Source organism: Falco naumanni, chromosome Z, assembly GCF_017639655.2.
Source record: "Falco naumanni isolate bFalNau1 chromosome Z, bFalNau1.pat, whole genome shotgun sequence".
Lineage (NCBI taxonomy): Eukaryota > Metazoa > Chordata > Aves > Falconiformes > Falconidae > Falco > Falco naumanni.
Genome location: NC_054080.1, coordinates 33,857,559 through 33,879,605, shown reverse-complemented (window position 1 = coordinate 33,879,605; position 22,047 = coordinate 33,857,559). Strand labels below are relative to the sequence as shown.

At 41.5% G+C, this 22,047-nt stretch overlaps 1 protein-coding gene across 3 annotated transcripts; it reads right to left on the bottom strand.

Moving 5' to 3' along the window:
- Nucleotides 1-1,567: 1,567 nt before the first annotated feature.
- Nucleotides 1,568-18,247, bottom strand: TMEM38B (transmembrane protein 38B). Of its 3 annotated transcripts, none has more exons than XM_040580077.1 (6): nucleotides 18,037-18,247; nucleotides 11,219-11,375; nucleotides 7,442-7,626; nucleotides 6,268-6,355; nucleotides 4,114-4,231; nucleotides 1,568-2,642 (listed from the first exon to the last, which is right to left on the bottom strand). In XM_040580077.1, exons 1-6 carry the CDS (start codon nucleotides 18,140-18,142, stop codon nucleotides 2,436-2,438), a joined length of 861 nt encoding a protein of 286 aa, XP_040436011.1. In that variant the 5' UTR covers nucleotides 18,143-18,247; the 3' UTR covers nucleotides 1,568-2,435. The 3 variants fall into 3 exon arrangements, with proteins under 3 accessions (XP_040436011.1, XP_040436013.1, XP_040436012.1); XM_040580079.1 differs by lacking the exon at nucleotides 18,037-18,247 and adding an exon at nucleotides 17,483-17,871; XM_040580078.1 differs by lacking the exon at nucleotides 18,037-18,247 and adding an exon at nucleotides 16,399-17,282.
- Nucleotides 18,248-22,047: the final 3,800 nt, after the last annotated feature.

The following is a 22,047-nucleotide window of genomic DNA, read 5'->3' as shown; positions in this document are numbered from 1 at the left end:
TGCATCCAGTGAAGGATGGAGATGCTCCTTAGTCCTCCTGTTGTTGCTAACGCCTTTGTAGAAATGTTCTTTGCTGTGTTTTGCAGCAGCAGCCAGATTATGTTGTCGCTGGCCTTGGGCCCTTCTAATTTTCTCCCTGCATAACCTCATGACACCCTTGTAGTCCTCCTGAGTGCCCTGCCCCCTTCTTCCAAAGCTCACAGATTCCTTTTTCCCCCCGAATTCCAGCCAAAGCTCCCTGCTCAGCCAGGTCAGCCTTCTTCGCCACCGGCTTGTCTTCCAGCACATGGGGACAGCCTGCTCCTGCGTCTGTAGGAGCTCCTTCCTGAAGAATGTCCAGTGTTTCTGGACGCCTTTGCCCTTCGGGACTGCCTCCCCAAAAACTCTGTCAACCAGGCTCCTGAACAGGCCAGCCTGCCCTCCAGAAGTCCAAGGCAGCCGTTCTGCTGAACTCCCTCCTTACTTCTCCAAGAATGAAAAACACTATTATTCCATGATCGCTGTGCCCATGGTGGCCTCCAACCATCACATCACAGGGTGCCTTTCCTACCTGGCTCCCTCACCAACTGTGTCAGGAATTTGTCTTCCACACACTCCAGGAATCTCCTGAACTTACTCTTCTCTTCTCTTCTGTATTTCCAGCAGATACCTGACAAGGTGAAGTACCCCATGAGAACAAGGGCTAGTGACTGTGAGACTTCTCCCAGCTGCTTTGAGAATATTTCATCTGGCTTTTCATGCTGGCTGTGTGGTCTATAACAGACTCCCACTATGGTATCTGCCTTGTTAGCCTTTCCCCTGATTCCCACCCATAAACACCAAACTCTATCATCACCATTAAGATCTAGACAGTCAAAACACCCTGCAACATACAGGGCTACCCCACTGCCTCTTCTTCCTTGCCTGTCCTTTCTGACAAGTTTATAGCCATCCATTGCAGCACTCCAGTTGCGTGAATCATCCCACCATGTTTCCATGATGGCAACTGTATCACAGTTTTCTTGCTGCACAATGGCTTCCAGGTTCTCCTGTTTGTTGCCCATGCTGCATGCATTGCTGTAGATGCACTTCAGTTGGGCTATAGTTCCTACCACCTTTTTTGGGGGAGAAGCCCTAATTCCTACATAACCATTCTCAAGCACTTCCATGGTTTCTAACACAATAACCTTTGTGTCTTTGCTGTCACATGCCTCTCCAGCCCCTACCTCCACTGAGGTGGCAGACCAAAGGACCTCACTAGCACACCATCCCTCAAACATTAGCTTGCCGGCGCTCAGGCTTCTCTCTAGCAAGCCTGGTTTTGTCCCTTTCCCCCTTCAAATTAGTTTACGGCTCTTTCAATGAGCCCTGCTAACTCCTGTGCAAAGATCTTTTCCCCGTTCCAGGCAGGTGTATGCCTTCTGTCATCAGCAGAGGCCTGGTGTCACGTAAATCGGCCCATGATCAAAAACCCCAGAATTTTGTAGGTGACAGCAGGCTTCTTCCACAATGGCACCAGAGGTGATCACTACAAACTGGTGCTGGTGGTTATTAACAGCAAGGAAAACAGGGATGAACTCATGAGAAATGAGGTAAATGTACTGTATTCTTTTTTTGAAAGGAAGTTTGGCTTTCGAAATAAAAAAATGCACATGCTTGGATAAAAGTACAGGCAGAGATGTCTAGTTCCAATCAAACTAAAAGATAACTGCAAACCACAAGTAAATCACCTACGTAACATGAAAAACAGCAATGTACCAAATGCTTGCAAGTAAAGTGTCAAAGTAAGCCAACAATGAAAATACAGAAACGTTGTCTACTTGCCAACTGCAAAGATTTTTAAAGGTGCCAGATAATTCAGTTATTAAAAAAAAAAAGTACAAAAAATATTTACCTAAGTAAAGGAAGAAAATCTAGACCAGTGCAATTCTTCAACAGTTAATTCAGTTATTTTTCTAATTAAAGGCATGAGTTCAGTACACTTTCATGGCCTTACAGTGCAATGTGATAAAGTGTTACTCAGATGATGACTTTCTTATTTGAGACAAGCTAATGTGAACACTTGGCAGTGCAAATATGTGCTATCCAAATGAAATGTAAGAATCAGTGGAAGGTGGGAAGAGGTGAAACAAGTGGTATTATCAGACAAAAAAACCCGACTGTCACATTTTGAAAATATCTGTTTAGTATTAAATCAGTTGAAGTTATCATAAATACAAAATCTAGTAAACTTAAAACCACCATAAAAAATTGTAGTTTTTAGCTTAAAAATCCAACATGTGCATTTAGACATCTGAACAGTAGCTTACAAAACACATTCTGAAGGCAAACAACACCACAGTAGTATACAGCCCTGTTCTCTCCTCACATGCATTTCTTTAAACAAATTTCTCAGCCAGCCTAATCTGAAATACAAACATCTTCAAAGGTCATGACCATCAAAGATTTTAAGACACTTATTCTGTTTTCTTTGCCTGTCTTTTCTTAACACCATCATGCTGCTGTTCAGAAGACCGGTCACAGACTGAAGAGCCATTGGAAGACGCAGCACCTTCACCCTTCACTTTGGATGGTGTCTTTTGCAAGCCAAAGAACATGTGGCCTAATGCAGCCTCAAAGGGAGCAAATGGAGAAGTTGCAGATCTTGTCAACGTCATTGTTACCTAGGAAAAACAACAATCAAGTTACAATAAAAGTTTTAATGACTTCACAGCAATTGGAAACAAGTCCAAAGCTGAATATATGTATGGCATTTCTAACTTTCTACACAAGCATGAGGCCATGCCAACCAAGAACAGAAATATGCTCGTTTTAGCTGGAATTGATCAAAGAATGCTTTTCTTTATGACCTGCACTCTTCACATACCTATACACAAACAATGTGCACACAAAACTTTCTATGTAGGTTTATTAAAATAATCCTAAGAGTAAACCATATTTAACATCATACAACTAAAGTGAAGAGCAACTTTTACTAGGTTTTGTACTTTGTTCAAACTAAAAATCTGTAAACAAGGTGGCTACTTCCATTTAAATCAAAAGAATGCAAAAAGAAAGCAGCTAAATACATATGCACAGCCAGACTTCAGTTAGAAATCCAGACGGCCATACTTATTCCATAAAGCTGAGAGATTTAGATGAAAATTCCTTAGAACACATAACTGTTGCTTTAGCAGTTAAGTGGATACTCAAGTTCCTGATTGTCAGTAAGACCATCAGGTTAAGAACTTAAGTCACTTCACTGCAGCCTGACAGCCAGCATCTAAAGACAGCTGTAATTTCTGACTTCCAGAATAACATTCCTTTCCTTTCCCATTCCCAGCACCCCCAGTTCAACAATGCCTTTATTGGTTTAGGTGGAGAATCATGAGCATCAGCTTGAAGTCTTGGCTCCCTGAAGTAACTTCCTTAGAATTACACTTGTCAGATACTTCACAGAAAGGAGACTGGCAACTACCACTTTAAGACAATCTCTAGTCTGTTCAGCAGTTCTGAAGCTCTTAAAATCTCCAGACATCTGCTAATACAGAGACTACACTTCCTTATTAGCTAATAATCCTGAAGACAGGCATCATCATGGAAATGAACAAAACTGGAGGGTTTAAAGGATTCAAAAGAGAGGTAGTATCTATTTTATTATAAAAGTAGTTACAGCTACTTCAAAGTGGTTTTGATACTTTCTCTTCCCACCTAAACACCTCCGTTGCAAACACTTAAGCTAGATAAAACCCTAGCTAGCTCTCTTTGCAAACCGAGGAAGGCATTAAGAAGCTAGCAAAAGGCAGAGAGCAAGAGAGTTTCTTTCTACAAGCATAAAGTTTGTTTGAGATTATGGACATACAAGGCTAGCATATCAACTGTTGGATGCCCATACTACTGATTTTTTTCTTTCCCACACACCACCACCACCCCCCGCCATGCATTAAACAGTATCAGTAACAGAACAGCTCTTACATTTTGCTCACATACAGAAGATTATATATGGGTTTAAGACTTCAGCAGGAGCTGACCATCCATGCGGAAGCATGTATTCTACCTTGTGATAGAATGTTTGACGGCATATTCTTTGCTTTGAAATAATGAAACAAAATGGGGTTTGTTATTCAGTTTCTTGCAACACTATGACATTCTTACCTTGGAGACAACAAGAAATACGGTGTATAAAAACATGAGGTTGTGTCTTGCTATTGGCAAGTACTGGCTGTGTTGCAGAGTGAAAAGAACTGCTCCTATCAATGTTACCTTCACAGGGCTGGAATTCAAACAAACAATGTTAATTTCTCTTCTCTGCTCTACAGTGAAAGCTGCCATGGTCTAGAAAGCAATAAACGTTCTTAGTGTGCAAAAGAATTACTTCTGAACAGAACTAAGGAAAACTTATGGTAACAGTGACAAGGTCCAAAACCTAGCCATAATTAAACTAAGACTTTCAGTTTATATACTATTACTATGCTTTCTGTCAGTAATATGGACAAGCATAGAGTTCAACAGTACTTTACTCACCCAGCAAACTCATACTCAACAATCCTCCTCAAATCAATGCCTTTATTCAGTCTCTATAGGTCACTTTGTTTGCCTTCCTCTCCCAATATATCTTACTGAGGAGTTAAATAACAAAGTCTGCACTACTCAGACTAGACTTAAAAATAAACGATTCCTCTCCTGTACTCCAGGTGTTAGTTACTCCAAGGAATTGCTTAAAATGTTGAAGAATAACATAGTCCAAAATGTTGGTCCACTGTGACTCTCCAGCAGTTCTAGGGTTGCAGTCAGCTTATACTTGACTTGAGCCTGGCCTATGCTACCAGGTTTTGCCAACACAGTCATGTTGACTTGAGACATGCAAAGATTTACATCTTTTAGCTATCTTCATTGTGGTGGTAAATCCCTTGCTAGGTATGCAGTCAAAACCCAACTTTGGTCAGTTATCTAGTCTGAAAAGAGAGCCCTAATATACTGGCAGAAAAATTCTGTGCGTTTCTTAATCTGCATCTACATGTGACATGTACAGGTGCATTCCTGTTATCACAGAGCATCTAGTGTAGACACATTCTTCACTGTCTTTTCAGTAACTCAGAGATTTACTGCATCAACTTACTGTTCAGGCAGTCTAAAAACAACTATGTATACAGATATCTCATCCATCTGCAGAATGTCTTATCTGTTTAACTTGGTAAGTTACTTCTATTTAATATCCTTAAGCTTTATATATTACACATAATTTTAATAATTCTTTCTGTGTTATTTTGAGCCACATCCACCACAGAGAAGAATACATGCAAGCACTGCCACAGTCAGTAAGAGCTGCTCTAGTGTTGGACCAGTAAGTACAGCGTTATTTGCATTTACAGCGACCTCGTCCCTCTGGAAGTTTGCTTTCAAGACTGCCACTTGGGCACTGGCAGAGGGAGAGAAATTCTAAACTTCAGAAAAAGCCAGCAACTAAGATAAGCCATAAAAAGTTGAAATATTGCCAAAGGAAAGGCTACAAATTTCTTTTCTGATATTCTGTTGCAAAGACTGGCTGAAGTAAAGCAAGATAACTTAAAAAAAATAATTATTTCTAAAGACCTGAGAGTAATATGGAAAAGATCAAATAGTTTTTAGGAAATTACCATAGTACACTTATCTTGACTTTCAATAATAGCTTGTGGCTTTCTAGCCTGTCTTCAACTCTCATTTTACTGTACAGACTAAACTGGGAGCCATGCAATATTCCCATTCTTTGCTTCTGCAAGAGGAGTAACATTTTCCTATCTTGCAGTACTTTTTTGCTATATTGAATAACTGATTTGCATCTTCTCAAACAACTGACACCTATGGAGGAAAACAGTACTGGCAGAGAAAGTAACAGTGACAACACTCAAAGGAAGCTATCTTAGCAATGCTCAGAGCATGCACCGAAAAGGCAGACTTCACTTGTATACTTCTGGTACCACTGTCCCTTCATTTTGCATAGAAGACCACATCCCTGTAAGACAAACTGAGTTAATACTGCTTTCCAGAAACTTCTTACTGACTCAGTACTACTTTCTGCCAAATAATTTTTGATGACTAGTGTTCCCATTTGGTGCTCTGGTGCTGTGAACCTAAATGATTAAAACATCTTCTAAAATTACCAAAGATCACCAATCAATCTTTCACAAGATACACACCAAAACGTTGAGCAGAAACATGTCCTCCTGCTTTTTTTTTTTTTTTTTTATCTGAACCACTAAAAGTGAGTGTCAAGGCAAGGAGTTAGCAAAACAACAGTTAATATGTTGCAGTCTTCTTTAGAAAACTTACTAGGACATCTTCAGTAGTTCATTGGTTTCAGGTTTCCACACTCCTCTCACCAGCTGCTCAAAGTTGGAAATCAGGCCACCACCAGCTCCTGAAATTGCAGAGATCTACAATAAGCCTCCACTGACTGCTATCACTACTGCACAACCTATTACTGTTCCCAGCAAAACTCATTTTTAACCCAGCAAAACAGATGCCAAATGTGGTACCCAAAGCTCAGACTTTAAGAGACTAATCCAATCTTTTATACATGCATGACTTGAACAACTAACATGACACCTTAGAGGTCTGGCTACTCAGCAAGAGCCTCAGGTTTACCTTTATCTGATAGCATCTGAACTGATGCATTCATCACTACAAACAAATGCCTGATTTGCAAAAGTAAATCTCCAGAGAGGCTTAATATCAATCTATTCTTCATGTCATCATGTAAGTACAGAGAATGTCTCTATGAACTACAGGGACCCTCTGCAAGAAAAGTGGATATGTATTTTTACATTAAAAGAATCAAGACATAAGGAGGTGTTAAGACACTCTGTCCAATGAGACTGATCTATATTATAACCTGTGAGAAGCATACATCAGATCATCACATTGAACATGTGTTGTTTCCCAAAGCAGAACAGAATCAAGCACATAGAAACAAGAGCTGCACTACTTCTTCCTGAAGTGGTTCTAATGCGACTACAACTACAGCTGCTAGAAAGGTAGCTTCCAGAGTCCTAATCCAAACAGCAGGCAGGCAAAAAGGTTAATTCCTGTGTTTAAAATCAGCTAATAGTTACAACCCAAAAAGCTAAGAAAAGTTCTCTTCTTCAGCCACATGCAAGAAAAACAGCTCTGAGGAAATATGCTGTTTGAAGGTTTAGTAATAGCACTGAAGCTACACAGATCTACTTCTTTACTGCCATCAACTGCCCATCCTACAAGTCCTCACAAGACCTTCTGAAGGGATAGGATGAACCTCCCTCAAAGTCACTCAATGTCACCCTTAATCCAGGCAGAAAAACTGCTGCACAGACTTTTCCCTTGAGCCCCTAAGGGGATAACAGACTGTATTAGGACTATCATATCTAGCACAGTGAGGAATGGTGCTACAGTTATGCTGAAGGGCTAGCCATTTAAATACCACTCGAAAACATCACAATCCATCAGACCAAGATGTTATGCATGTTACCTCTGGCCCAGCCCACAGCTATCATGACAAGCCAGGCATCTTTGAAGTGACTGTCCGCATGTGCAATGCCAGCTGTTATCTTCCAAGTTCTAGTCACTTCTTTCATTCCTGCAACCAGAAGCCGAAGAGGCAGAAAGGCAAAGCACCGGTAGAATATGTCTTGTGGGCAGTAAAAAATAAAATACCTGCAAATCATGAGAAAACCCATTAGTAGCATTCAAAAGGTTTTGCTAAGGAATTCACTTTCCAGTAACCTTTAAAGGTTTTTTGGAGTACGACTAGCAATGCATGATATACTGATAACTCACTGTTTTGTGTGGTAGACATATTGGAAATGCTTTTGAGCATGCTTGAGCTCTTGCACCAAAATCATCAGACATTACTTGAAATTGTTCTTACTGCCTCATTGTCCCAAAGAAGAATCCACTAAAGCACAAGAAACGGCTTTAAATTTTACCAACCATTTTATAGCTTACATACCATGTAATTCAAAGTATTAAATCAGCATCTGACTGACTTGGCATGGTGTGGGGTTTTGTGGGCTATCTTGTGTTTGGCTAGGGGTTTTGGTTTTGGGGTTGGTTTTTTTTGGATTGGAGGGTTTTTAATAGGATTACAACAGGGTAGTAAGTTACATGCTGACACCATGCTTTCATACTGATAGGTATATGGAATTATATAACTTCAGCAAGAATGCCTCCACTAGTTAGTGTCATGCCAGATGAAATGCACATGTATTTTCAAACACATTTCACATCTTAGTAACCACTAATTCTAGCTATTCCAGCTTGCCAATTACAATCACATATCTTTTTTCAAAGCACTGAAAGCACAGAACTCAAAATCTAATAATATCTTTTGTCAAGTTGCTTTCAAGACGAAGTTAAAAATGGCTAGCAATGAAATCCTAAATTGACAGTAAATTTTAAAAGATTAGATTATGTGGTGTTTTATTGTATCTCTTCAATCATAAACAAAATTAAGTTCTTGCAGAGACTTTTTTTAAGAGTCTTTTTAAGGTCTCAAAAAAACAATTGAGATAAAGTATCTAGATTATTTCAGCACAGGAATAAGGGCATAACAATTAAGCACAAGCACAGAAAGCCCTCAAAAAGATACTTGCCTGTTGATTTAGGCTTCTGAGCTCAATCCTGTCTGTATCCTTCTCCTGTTTACTCAGGCTGCAATGCAGAGATGCACCTCCCATGTCTAGTTTACTTCATTAGAACTACTAGCAAACACCAGAGTTAGGAAAAGTTGTGCTTCATGGTTAGAGATTAGAAATCAGGACAGCACTTGGTTTGGGGGTTTTGGTTGGATTTTATTTTTTGTGAAAAAAATGCTTATGCTTTACAGCAGAATGCCAGGAAGCTTCCTCCCCAGAAAGGCAAAGTTTAGCTGAAGTCCTGTCCTAGTTATATACTTTTTTTTTTTCAATACAGTGGATATACTACCGTGCCACTGCAAACTTCCAAAGACCTCCCAGTCGAGCATGCAATAGCCTATTCCTCACATGCAAAAAATTTACTGGAATTTACATCACCATCAAACTACTGCTCTGGTGCTCCGTTTTAGCCTTACTTTTGAACTGTTTATATTATTCCTTTTTCTCCTATTGTAAAGTCAATTGCCTTCGTATACAACCAAGCTTCAGTTGTTATGAAGTCAAACATGTATAGAGAGCACGTATTCTAATGCCTACTGCAAACAGCCATTTAAGGCATGTACTCAACAGACAACACTAACCAGACTTAATTTACAGTTGCAGAAATTGGGTTTAGGACCCCGAAGCACTGGTAAACTAGATCACGCAGTTTTGCCCGTAATTTCTGCTAGCAACACCTGCTGACAGTAGATGTCGCTGTCCTACAGAGTATTGGAGCATTTCTCAAGCGTCGCACAACCCCTTTTTCTTTTCCAGGTTTGTGTACGGCTTGGGGAATTTCATTTCACGTGATTTGGGACGGAGAATTAAAAGTCATTATACTCATGAAGAGAGACCTCTGTAAAAGCAGAAGCTTAAAAGGTTTCATAACATTCATAGCTCCTCATTAAAACCTCATTTTTTTTGTGCACAGCAAATCACATTTGACCATGTTAAGTTCAACAGGAATCATGTTCTATTTAAGTGTACTCCTAACTTGCGTCATTTCTGAAAAGAAGCAGTCACGCTGCCCGCATCAGACTAATATGAACTATAAGCAGATTCTAGGACCTTTGTTAATACTGCACTATTTATTGCACATTATTCATTTCACTTATTTGCCTAAATGAAATCTGTTATATTCATTGCAACATCAAGACCAGGAAACTAATATATAGATACACACTATACACACACAGAAATACTTTCATTTTAAGGAATTTGCAATTTTAAAACCTAAGATGCTACAAGGGACAGATACTAGAAGATTTCAAGCAGATAACATCCTTCTAAGATAGGAATTGAGATTTTTAAATTGAAAACCCCACTGCTGCTCACAAAATTCGTTTAGTTTGAGGGTTTCTTCAAAGATCATCTTCTGGAACAAATTAACTCCACTGGAAGGCTACATTTATAAGAAAATAATTCCAGTGCTTTTTCTGAATTCCAAACCAGGCCAAATTTCTTCATCGTTCACATACCTGACTTCCCATTGTCCTGGGTTTGACTGGAACAGAGTTAATTTTCTTAGTAGCTGGTATAATCCTGCGTTTTTTATTTAGTATAAGAATGATATTGATAACACACTGATGTTTTAGTTGTTGCTAAGTAGTGCTTACTCTAAATCAAGGACTTCTCAGTTTCCTGTGCTCTGCCAGTGAGCAGGTGCACAAGAAACTGTGAGGGAGCCGAGCCAGAACAGCTGACCTGAACTAGACAAAGGGATATTCTGTACCATAGAACATCATGTCCAGTATATCAACTGGGGGGAGCTGGACGGAGGGGGGCAATCGGGGACTGGCTGAGCATCGGTCAACGTGTAGTGAGCCACTGTATTGTGCCTCACTTGTTTCCCCGCCACCCCACACACCCCCCAGCCCTCCAGTGGCTTTTATTCCCTCTTTCTCCTCTTCATTATTAGTATTATTAGTATCATATTTCAATTATTAAACTTTTCTTATCTCAACCCATGAGTTTTACCTTTTTTTTTTCCTGATTCTCTTCCCCATCCCATGGGAGTGAGGGGCAAGTGAGCATGCAGCTGTGTGGTACTTAGTTGCTGGCTGGGTTAAACCATGACACCCATTCAGCTCTCTACTCTTCCACCACAACACCCATCCACTTGGGAAAGGGTAAAATATAGAAAAAAATTATGTCAGGAAGCAGAAACTAGAGGATAGGAAAGATCTTGTCTTAGATCATCAATTACAGTAAAAGTTCAAATTCTTCATATCAGCCAGGTTCTGGTCTTCAAGAGCTACTGCTGAAAAACTAGATTACATTTATGACTTACCTATATCCAGAAAAGCAGTAACTGAAGTCCACTTTATTTCAAAATAATGTTTTCAGCTGTTTGACCAGGAGTACTATATGTTCGGCAAGTCTAGTCTAGTGACTGCACATTTCATTATACAACAGCCCATAAGAGCTGCTCTCTTACAAGCATTTTATTCCTAAAGAACAGGATCATAACAGCTATTTTGCTGCAGTGACTTTCTGGATGAAGATCAGAATCCAAATCCATATTTAAGTTAAGCTTCTGATTTACATGGAAACTTGGTGGTACAGGATCAAAGCACAGCTTCCTCAGAACCAATACCACTCACTCATTTAACACAACTGTGGCTGCTTACCAGACTGAAGAGGCCAGTAGAATATTTGTGCTCTTTGCCAGAAAGGCTACTGGAGGTTCTGCAAGCATCAATGAAGACAAAACTGAACCACCAAAGCAGTAAAGCATAGCACTAAACCAGCAGGCAACTGGACTTCGGACTGACACTTCCACAGCTCCTGAAACAAAGGGAAAAAATGAATAAACAGAAAGAAAAATTTGGGAATCACATCAGGTTTTAAAAGCCCATATTTTTCAAATCATTCAGTCCAACATTGCTCCTTTAAGTAATGAAAGATCCTGCAGGAATTTGTAGGCTTTCACAGGAAGAGTCTTCAGAAATGCAAACTTTAGAGTACACTGACTTAAGCATATGCTATCTAAAAAAAAGTGAGAGATGGACACTGTGTTCCCCAAGTATCTTTTGTAGGTTGGTTTATTATAACTATTCGGCTAACAAGAGAAAGCTTTCAGAGCATGGCTGAGAGATCTCATTGTTAATAACATGGCACAGATAGACAGTTGCTTTCAATTTTCTATTAAAAACACACAAGTGGCTTTGCTGACCTAGACAGGATTGGTATCGGTAAATTTTGGGGGTTTATTCTACGAATTCCCTTTCTGCTTTTGAGTGTTCCATGAATTCAAGGTCACTGTTTTCCTTTTTCCTTGTAATGCCCTACTAACTGTGTTTGCTGACCAAAATGAAAGCAGTATCCAAAACAGTTATTAAATAGTTCCACCTGCAATCCTGAACAGAGAAAAAAGTTTACCTGAAGCCATAATAGTATCTGTAAGGTTCACAGTTTGGTTTATTTGATTATCTTTAAAACTAATTATCCTTTTTAGATTGCAACTGAACTATACCAAGACAGTATTCAATATTAAAAGATTATGCTGGAGGTAATGGGAAGCCTTAAGTAGGTTCAGGGGAAATGACACTTTATCAAAGCCAGAAAGATCCTCAAGCAGTTGTTTTGACTATTTCCTTCCACTTCAAAAGTCCAATGTTACCAAAACTTCCCCTTTACACAGGTGTAGAGCTGTTCGCATGAACTAGTTTAATTTTCCATAGTCCAAAGGCTGAAGTCCACAAAAGCAGAAATCAAACCTAGTGCCTGCGCCAAAACAAAATTTGACATCTGATCCCAATTCAAAGGAGAAGCTCTTGGTTTTTCAGGCATTTCTGTGGGAAAAGAAGCTTCTTACCCAAGATGAGCCGCTCCAACGCATCAAAGAGAACACGGCCCTCTCAACACAATTCAATTCTTGTTGTATACAATTCAGCTATGATGTACTGCAGTACTATGTAAATTCCTATGTAACAGCCAATTTATAAAAGTGAGCACTCCTTAGTATTACAGCACATCTGAATATAAAATATCTTTCTTAAACTACTGTGTAATTTATTTTCCTTACTGCAGTACCCAGTCCTCCAAGCTGGTTATGCTCAGCTTTGTCACTGCGTATTACCACTTCTCCAAAGGAGTGATCAATTATGTTCGTGTGCATAAAATTAACAGAAGAAAATTCTAAAGCCTGCTAATGTTACTTAACAGCAAAAGTAAAAACATAAAGTGGGTCATTAAATCCAGATCCCATATAACTGAATGTGGACCTGTTTTCACCAACATATTTGAAAAGGTTAAGACACTTGAAGAGTATTAATGGTTTGTGCTTACTGTATTGAGGTAGTGAAACGCAAAAAAAAAAAAAAAAAAACAAACCAAAAAATGCTGACAGCCATTGCATTCAGAAAAAAACATTAATTGTATTAATATAATTATATTAAGTAGACACAAGTCCAAAAGAACTATAGTAGCTTTCTTCTCAAATGCAATTATTCTCTTATTTGAGGACACAGCTGCAGTACAAGTACTACTATATATCTACTTTAGCATAAAAGGGCTGAATTCCTTTTCTTGCAACAAGAAGAGTATATCCTATCCTCCTTGTTCAGCAGTACTCTCTCTGTTGAGTAACTCCACTAAATGTGCTATAATGCCACAGCAGCAACGTGACCATATAGAAAAGAAACATCCCAAACTTTACAGGACAACGAGAAAACTAAAGCTAAAGGAGGAAGCCACCATAAATCACAAATCACCAGGAAACGTGGCAGAACTGGGGCGTACTGTTAACAGATCAGTTGTACCATTATGCACAATCTTTAACTCCTGGACAGGTGTAACACAGGAAGTAATCTGCACAGTGATCTGGTCTTGAAGCAAGGCCAGTAACCAGATCATGACAGGATGTTCCACATCCAAGAACTGTCAACCTCCAGACCAGGTTTAAAAAAAAATAAAATCTTATACTTCAGACCTCCTTTGTGAGGTGGGTGTGCAGCAGCCAATCTTTCGTTAGCATGACGCTTCTCACCTTACATTAGCAGAGAAGTATCACCTTAACACCTAACTGGCGGCCTCCTCGCTCCCCATAAAATGCAGCACGACTGAGAGATAGCCAACTGAAACTTAGCTGGTGTTTGGTCAAATTGCTAATAATGAAAAGAAACCATTCCAAGTGTTGTGTCTTTGACTTTAACACACTGCATTCTATTTTTCACACACATTGACATTGACTGCAATTAATGAAACACTGCTAGTAACAACTAGTTTTAAGGAAAAAAGGATGCTCATGTATTATGTTTGAAAAGGATTAAATTTATTTCTGCTGCACATTTGACATTGTTTCTAGTTCAATTTGCCTTCACTCCTACATACTTTGTAAAAGTATTTTCATGATCTTTCACTTCTTATAATGAAGGCCAGATTAAAGGAAAAAAACTGGGGAAAAAAAATTAATGAAATTGAGGGGTTTTCAAAATTAGTTCGCTATTTCTCTTTTCAAACCCATTCCCCTGCTTTTCAGTAATCACTGCTTCTACACTCTCCCTTACAACTAGCAGCAAGTGGTTTGCAGTTTCGAGGACACATATAGCAATTCCTGTTATTATTACTAGATTGTCCTCTATGAGCAAGCTCTACAACAAAGCATGCAAATTTCTTCATTAAGGTATTACATGGAAGAAGGTAAGAGACGGGACACTCCACTGGATTTCAAGACTTTTCTGCTGCTCAACACTGGAATTTTCTTGGCTCAAGTATTTAACAATCCATACCTGCTTTATAACAAGGAATATACACCACATAGAAGGCAATGAGGCAAATAATGCTGATACTAATTTAATAATCTTAGCATTGCTACCTAAATTATGACTGAGATGTAACCTTTCAGAAAATAAACTCAATTCTGAGTGGGTCACATGTTTTTAAACAAGAGGTCATTTATATTTGTCCTCTGATGCATCCTGTAAAACTAATGAGGTATCATACAACCATGCAAAATACGATCTGACAGAAGGCCACTAGTCCTGCAAATGGTATACTTTAGAAAGTAAAGGTAAGGTTCAAAACACAAGGACTTTTGTTGAATACAGTTTAAAATTATTTAAATTTAATTAACAGTAATTAAAAAAACCTTGCTAGCAAACTATTTCTGTCAGTAGGAAAGACCTGCTTTAACCTTTCCAACATGTTCCAAACAGGCAATCAGGAATACATACCACGTACACATCTAAAAAGCCAACCTGAAGGACTTGTAGAAGTTTCTCTAGCACCGCTGTTCAACTGGATATAATAACATCAATTAAGCTAAAGGATTTATCAAGCCAGATCTAATCTAGCAAAATTATGCAAAAAAAAATTAGTTCTCTTCAGACCACCAGAATTAAGTCATAGAAAACTTGCAAGAACAAAACCAGTACATTCCTTCCAAGTATGACACATTCTCAACCCTCAACACCTTTTGCTGTCCTTCCATCCAAAAAAAAAAAGAAAATTGCCAGTTCTACAACTGACTGGACTTGCAAATGGACCACTCCTAAGCAATCCCGAATGTACTAGCCAAGAACTCTTATTTTAAAACATGTGGAAAACACTTCAGTTGTCACTGCTGTTGTTTGCCAACACTCCTAAGTCAGCAAGAAAATTGAGCTAGAAGAACTGGAAAAGTCCCAGTTAGTGTGTGCCCATCCATGATACAAATATCCACATTGAATCTGATTTTAAGCAGTGTGGGGGCTTGGTATTTTAATGAGAAAGTAATCTGAGATAAAACAAATGTGGCTGTGCCTTTGACCACATGCTTCTTATATCACCAGCCACTAAAGGTTACTCAGTTAATCCCCTGTGACATATAGCTACTGTTTCAATTTTGCAAAAAGAATATATAGTAATGCCTAAAGAATATTATTCAATGTTAATATATCCATCCTAAGTATTTCATAATGACTGCTATTTCAGTTATGATTCAGTATCAGTTCAAACTACTTGCAAGTAAGCACTGGACCAACATATAGTCACCTGAGTTGCAGTTATTAATTCAAAGTATTAGAAGATACTCAAGAGTTCTGAACTTTCCAGCTATTAAGCCAAGAAGAAAAGAAAAATATTGGCATGGATCTGACCAGACTTCTGACAGCAACTCTGCTGTCCAGAAGTGCTGTCTCACTAAAGCTATTCTGACGCTAGCAAAGTGGAGAGACACCTCTCACCCTGGTCTTTGTGTCCATTCCTGAGGAAAGTTTAAAGGTAGTGCATGATAACATCAAATACCTTTATACACAAGTCTCTTTTTAAATGGAACAGTTATATCACAAAATGATTTAAGTTAGCACCCAGAAACAATTTTAGCAGTAGTAACAAAATTTGTTGAACACACTGGCACATGTAAGCATTTTGTATCAGTCTCCACAGTCTGCCAAGTGCACTTAACCAGCAGGACATAAAAATTCACCTTGACACATTTAGGAAGGGATCAAAGCTCTCAGTATATAAACAAGGCAGAGCCTTAAAAATCTGAAGCAAGCAGACGCTCCCAAATCTGCACTAGAATCACCAAATTATACAATCATTTAGGTTGGAAAAGACCTTTAAGATCATCGAGTGCAACAGTTAACCTAACACTGCCAAGTCCAACACTAAACCATGTCCCCAAGCATCACATCCATACACCTCTTAAATACCGCTAGGGATGGTGACTCCACCACTTCCCTAGACAGCCTTTTCCAATGCTTGACAACCCTTTTGGTGAAGAAATTTTCCCTAATATCCCATCTAAACCTCCCCTGGCACAACCTGAAGTTGTTTCTTCATGTCCTATTGCTTATTACCTGGGAGAAGAGACCAAAACACTCACCTGCCTAAAACTTCCTTTCAGGTAGTTGTAGAAAGCAGTACGGTCTTCCCTGAGGCTCCTTTCCTCCAGGTTAAACAACCCCAGTTCCCTCAGCTGCTCCTCATAAGACTTGTGCTCCAGACCCTTCACCAGCTTTGGTAACCTTCCTTGGACACCCTCCAGCACTTCAATGTCTTTCTTGTAGTGAGGGGCCCAAACTGAAAACTGAATCCTGAAAGCCCGCTGTCAACTGGTATGCAGTTACTGTAACTGTCCAAAGCCGCATCACAAATAGTTATTCTGAACATTAGAAGATGGGTAGTCTCTACATTTGCGAAGACTAAAAATGAGGCTTGGGGTTAACAACCATAGTGCAAAGCATTTTCTGGAAAAGAGCATGTAGAGGTTGAAATGTCATTATGTGCACTCACACAAAATCCAGAACCCTGTTACTGGGAGTACAAAGCTTTCCTAATTAAATTTTACAATCTGTGGGTGCAACAGGAAAAGTCACTAGCACACAACCTGCTCATTAGATTCCCAAGCTGTTTCCTTGATGATAGAATTTCCTTAACAGCTTCCTGTATAACCAGGTCGTGTGAAGGATATAAACCCGAAAGTTGAGCAGCTCTCCTCTCAGATGTAATACCTCACAGCGAGTCACTGGCCTGTGATCTTCATTCCTTCTCTGTATACATAAATCTTACTTCAGGGTGTCCAACCCTTTTATTCTTGGGACTTTAAAACTGCGAAAAGTTTTGAACAAAAGTCCTGGCTGATTTCCCCAGTGCCTCTGTTTCTGAGAAAGCAAGGAAAATGTGGCTAGGGGCTTCCTATGTGGCTTCTGCAGTCAATTAGACAGATGGCCTAATGAAGGCGGCAGACAAACTCATTTGCATGCTTACGGCCTGCCAGAGAACATCTGGGTGCTGCTGCAGGAAGAGCTCCCGGCGGGGCGGCGGGGGGAGGGGTTCCCGCGGGGTCCCCGGCAGCCCCCGCCGCGGGTCTGTGCCGCACCGCACCGCACCGCACCGCACCGCACCGCACCGCTGGGCGTTCTGCTCGCCGCGCCCGCGCTTCAGCGCCACCGGGAGCGCCGACAGACCTCTCGCTACACCGGGCCGAACACAAACCACCTGAGGTTCTGCGGGAGTACGGCACACGCGCTGAGGCTTAGTCACTCGCCGTCATTAAAAACAAACAGGATCCAAAACTACTGGAAAAAGAACACCAAGACTAGCACTTTGCAGGCTGGACAACCCTCGAGGCAAAAGACCGCGGAGATGCTTTAACACTCCACCCCGGGCGAGACACCTGCAGCTCCCGCAGAGATCCAGCGGCAAAACCCCGGCAGCCGCGGGTCGCCCCAGGCGCCGCCCGGCACTGCCGGGCCCAGCCCCGCTCCGCGCACCCCGGCCCCCCTCAGGCACCCCCCGCCATCTTGCGCGCCGGCCACCTTTACCCAGCTGGGGCTGGGACGGCCGGCGGCAGGGGGCTGCCAGCCCCTCTCTGGCCTGGCCCGATCAGGGGACGGGGGCACACGGTGCGGGGGGCACAGCTGGAGACACGGGGAAGCCCGGGGCGCGGCAGGGGAACGCGGGTGTGTGTGTGTGTGTGTGTGTGTCTGTCTGTCCCGTCCCGCCAGCGGCCCCCGCTCACCCCGCTGCTCCTTCAGCGCCATGACGGAGGCCACGTAGTGTGCCAGGTCGAAGAAGGGGAACATGGGGAGGCGCGAGAAGAGCAGCGGCACCTGCCACAGCTCCATGGCCGGGCAGCGGCGGGACCCAGAACCAGGGAGCAACTGCCCAGCGCGGCGGCGAGCGCCCAGCGAAAGCTTGGCCCCTGCCGGCCGCCGTCAGCGGCGGGGCGGGGCGGGGCGGTCGGCCCCACTGAGGCGGCGGCGGCGGCCCCGGCGCCGTGGGGCCTCTGGGGTGGTGCGGAGCGCTGCCCGGCGGCTGCCTCTCGCAGGGCTCGGAGCGCCTGTCGCTGTGTGCTGCCTGGCGCCGGCGGCCGGGATGAGGCTGGCCGGGCACTCCCCAGCTCCTGGGGGTGTTCTCCCCCGCCCGGCTTACTGAGGGGCGGTCCAGAGTAAGCCCTGCGAAGGCCGGGGGGCCGTGTAAAAGCACCGGCTTTAGCTCCGTGTCCGAGCCGCCCGCGGCCGTGCCATTCCCGGCGGGTCGGCGCTGGCGCTGCTTCCCGACCCGCGGGAGGGAGGGTGAGCGCCCCCCGGCAGGGCTGGCCCGGCGCCGGCCGCGGCGAGGCGGTCCCCCCGAACGCGGTCCCCTGTACTTAGTCCTGACTGATGAAGGGCCGATTCCCTTTGCCTCTATATCCGCATTGTGCCTGTCAGAGCACCTAACGGCTCTACTGGGTCCTTTGTTTGCACTCTTCTACAAAATCCTGATGGTCCAGGATCACGGAGACTTTGAGATTTGTTTTGGCCCCCAGAGCCTTTTCTACACTTGTGCTTCATCCCCGTCACAAGTTGCTACAGCTGGCTGTTCTTGTGCACAGGTTATGTGTAAGTGCCTTTATCCCTGTGGGTGTTTTTTTTTCCTTCCTCCCACCCCCACAGAATATTTCTTCTATTCATCAATAGTATTTAGAATTTCCAAGAAGGATGCTCCAACATGTGGTCTTTCCCAGGCTAAGGTAATGTTTATCACCTGCCCAGTAATTACTAAGTGTATAAACGTATACCAGATCCTGGTCAGACCTCAACAAAAACCCTTTTATTATATCTTTACATCCATTTTGATAGTGAAGGCCACTGATAACTGTTTTTTCTTCTAAAAATAGATCTCTAACCAATTTTGCATCAGTTCTGGAGTACTTTCAACAAGACTAAGTGTGCTCGTGAGCTTCCCAAGTGGAACATTATCAAAGATTTTCTAACTCAAAGATATGACATCTGCGTTTTCTTTGTCCACCTGACTGCCTAACTTGTGATAGAAGGGCAATTACATTGACACTGTTCTTGAGGGACCCATGTTAAGGGTTTTGGTCTCATCACTTTTTTGAGCATATTAACTGTTGGTGGGGTTTTTTTCCTGGTGAGGACAGAAGTTTAGTTTACTCGTTTGTGAGTCTTTGGCTGTTCTACTAATGAAGAGCACCATTTTTACCTTTTTCATTCAATTTCCACAAACTGGTGAAAAGAATGGTTAATGGTTCTAAGATTTGCCCACTGTATGGTGAAGTTAAGCAGTGTGAAAACATACAGTTTCCGCAGGTTCTCCTAAACTAGTTCTTTGCCTACCAAGAAGTAATTTCAGGAAATAACTGGGATAACTGTAGAATCATTTTTGGAAAAGGGCTTATGCAGGGAAAGATAGGGAACACCTGAACTTTTTCCCAGAATAGTTTTACCTTGCCATGAGTAGTAAGTAATTTTCATCTTATCAGTAAGTACCATGTTCACAGAATAATTCCTCCTTGTTCTCAGTGCCTCTTCCTTTCTTTTTATCCAGTGACTCGTTTTCTCCATAACATTTGCACCATATGTATGAACCTGGTTTCTGTTTTCTGGACATTTCCATCCTCCATTTCATCTACATGAAGAGCTCAAGATTTAGCCAAAGTGATGTCTTACTAGTCTTAATATTAACACATTTAATTCTTATTTTCTATTGTGCTTATGTGCAGATGTGGAAACTACAGTTTTGTTTTCTAGAGCGGAATATTGCTTTGCCATAGTTGATAGATGGTAAGACATAATAAATCAGTAAGCTGCATTCTCTGGCAGAAAGAAGTTCAGCATCATTTTGCTTGATGAACAATGATATGCATCTATGCCATTGCAGCCACAGAAGAGTTACTGGCGGAGTTTCAGACATAGGCTGTAGAAATGCTGGACCATTTCTGTCACTGAGTGGCATCAAGTTCATTGCTAGGAAGTGAAGACTGTTCAGACTATCTCGTGTGTGATCACAGGAGAGGGAGACAAATAAAAATAGCAATGACCACAGTGAATCTATAGTGACACGAAAGAAAATGGTAATTTGGGCCAACAACATGTTGTGCTTGATGGCAATGTCTGAAGTGCAGCTACCACCATGCCTACAACTCATGTAGATACACGCACATTCTCTAAAATGCCAGCAATGATACCACTACCTGTTCTATCATGTAGCAGATTGGCAACAGCTACCTGAATCTTTAGTCAAGTCCTCAAATACATACTGCATCTTCAGAAGGGTGTCTTCACTGCAGCTGAAGCATCTCCACAAGGTGGATCTTCACAAGCCACTTTCACAGCAGTTAGGTGGAATTTATGAAGGAAGTTATGGTGGGTTTTCTACCTGCAGCACCAGCAGGAAATAAGAATGGCAGTTTCTCTTAAGTTTGCTGATAACCAGGGAGAGATCCCTGAGATTTCTGTGCATTCAGTGTAGCATCCTAACAGAGCATAGGGCAGGGGAAGCCACCAAAGAGAAATCAGATGAAGGAACACTGTCAGTGTAATAAAACTAGAGTAACAAATAAGAAAACTTAAAACTGGTCATTGATTTTCCAGGTGTCCCAGATATTTCAGACATAATTTAAAGATAAAGAATAAGCATCTCTGAAATAATCCTGTTCATCCTTGCACCAAATACACTGATGCTGAGAGAACGGTGGCAGTGTGAGAGGATGGTATTAGTGCGTAAGCTGGGTACGTGTGTGTGTTACGCATTTTTTTGTGTTTTGCTGATTTCAGACTGGAAGAACAGATACCCCTTTCATCATTTCTTGGGTGTTGGCTAATAAAAAGAGCTGTGCATGCTATGCATATAAGAAAACTAAAGGTGGACTGATTAGTGTTCTGCTCTCTTGCATGACCTTAAAGGTCAACATGAAAACAAAGCACATGCTTGAACTGACTCTCTTGCCCAAGGAATCTTAGCATGACCTCAAAAAGCACCACTGCAGACACCTGCTGATTAGCTACCCAACTTCCACATGTGCCAGAGTACTTTGTGGCAGGATTAGTTGTCATTTCCAAGAGGACACTGATAAATTAATAGAAATATTTTCTGAGTTCACTTCAGAAAACATTCCAGCTGTTCATTAAGTTGCGACATACTACTTTTGAAACAGTTGTGAAAATCTGTTCCTGATGGCTGCCATACTGCGTGTCATAACTGATCCTGAATAGACAGTGTTCTTGATCCATTCTAGGTAAACCTGAAACCACCACATGACACCTGACAGTAACAAAGAGAGAAGTAAGGAATAGAGTTGGTTTCAAAGTGAGTCTGTGTCCACATCTTTAATCTCCATGAAGCATGACATCAGTGACCCATTACTCTTTAGATGTTACAGAAGATGTGGATAACCTGAACTAGAGATGTCAGGCCCAATTCATTTGTTGTGTCCATTTCCTATGGCCATTATGCTAATTTAGTGTTTGAAAAGGTCTGTGTACCTAGCATGGAAGCATGGCTGGTGAAGTTGCTGCTAAATGTGGGATATGTTTATTTAGTGTTTTATTTTGTAATGTCAGGCATCCTAGAGACATTGACCTGGAATTCACAATGATGCCTTATGAACAAAACAAGGTCTTCTGTAGTCATCGGTATGCCCCAAAACTCATACATCTGTACTCTTCTTCCCAAAATCAGGAAATCAGAAATATTTTATGGATTATGAGATTAAATTTATTTACCTTTCTTAGAAGAACTCTCAAAC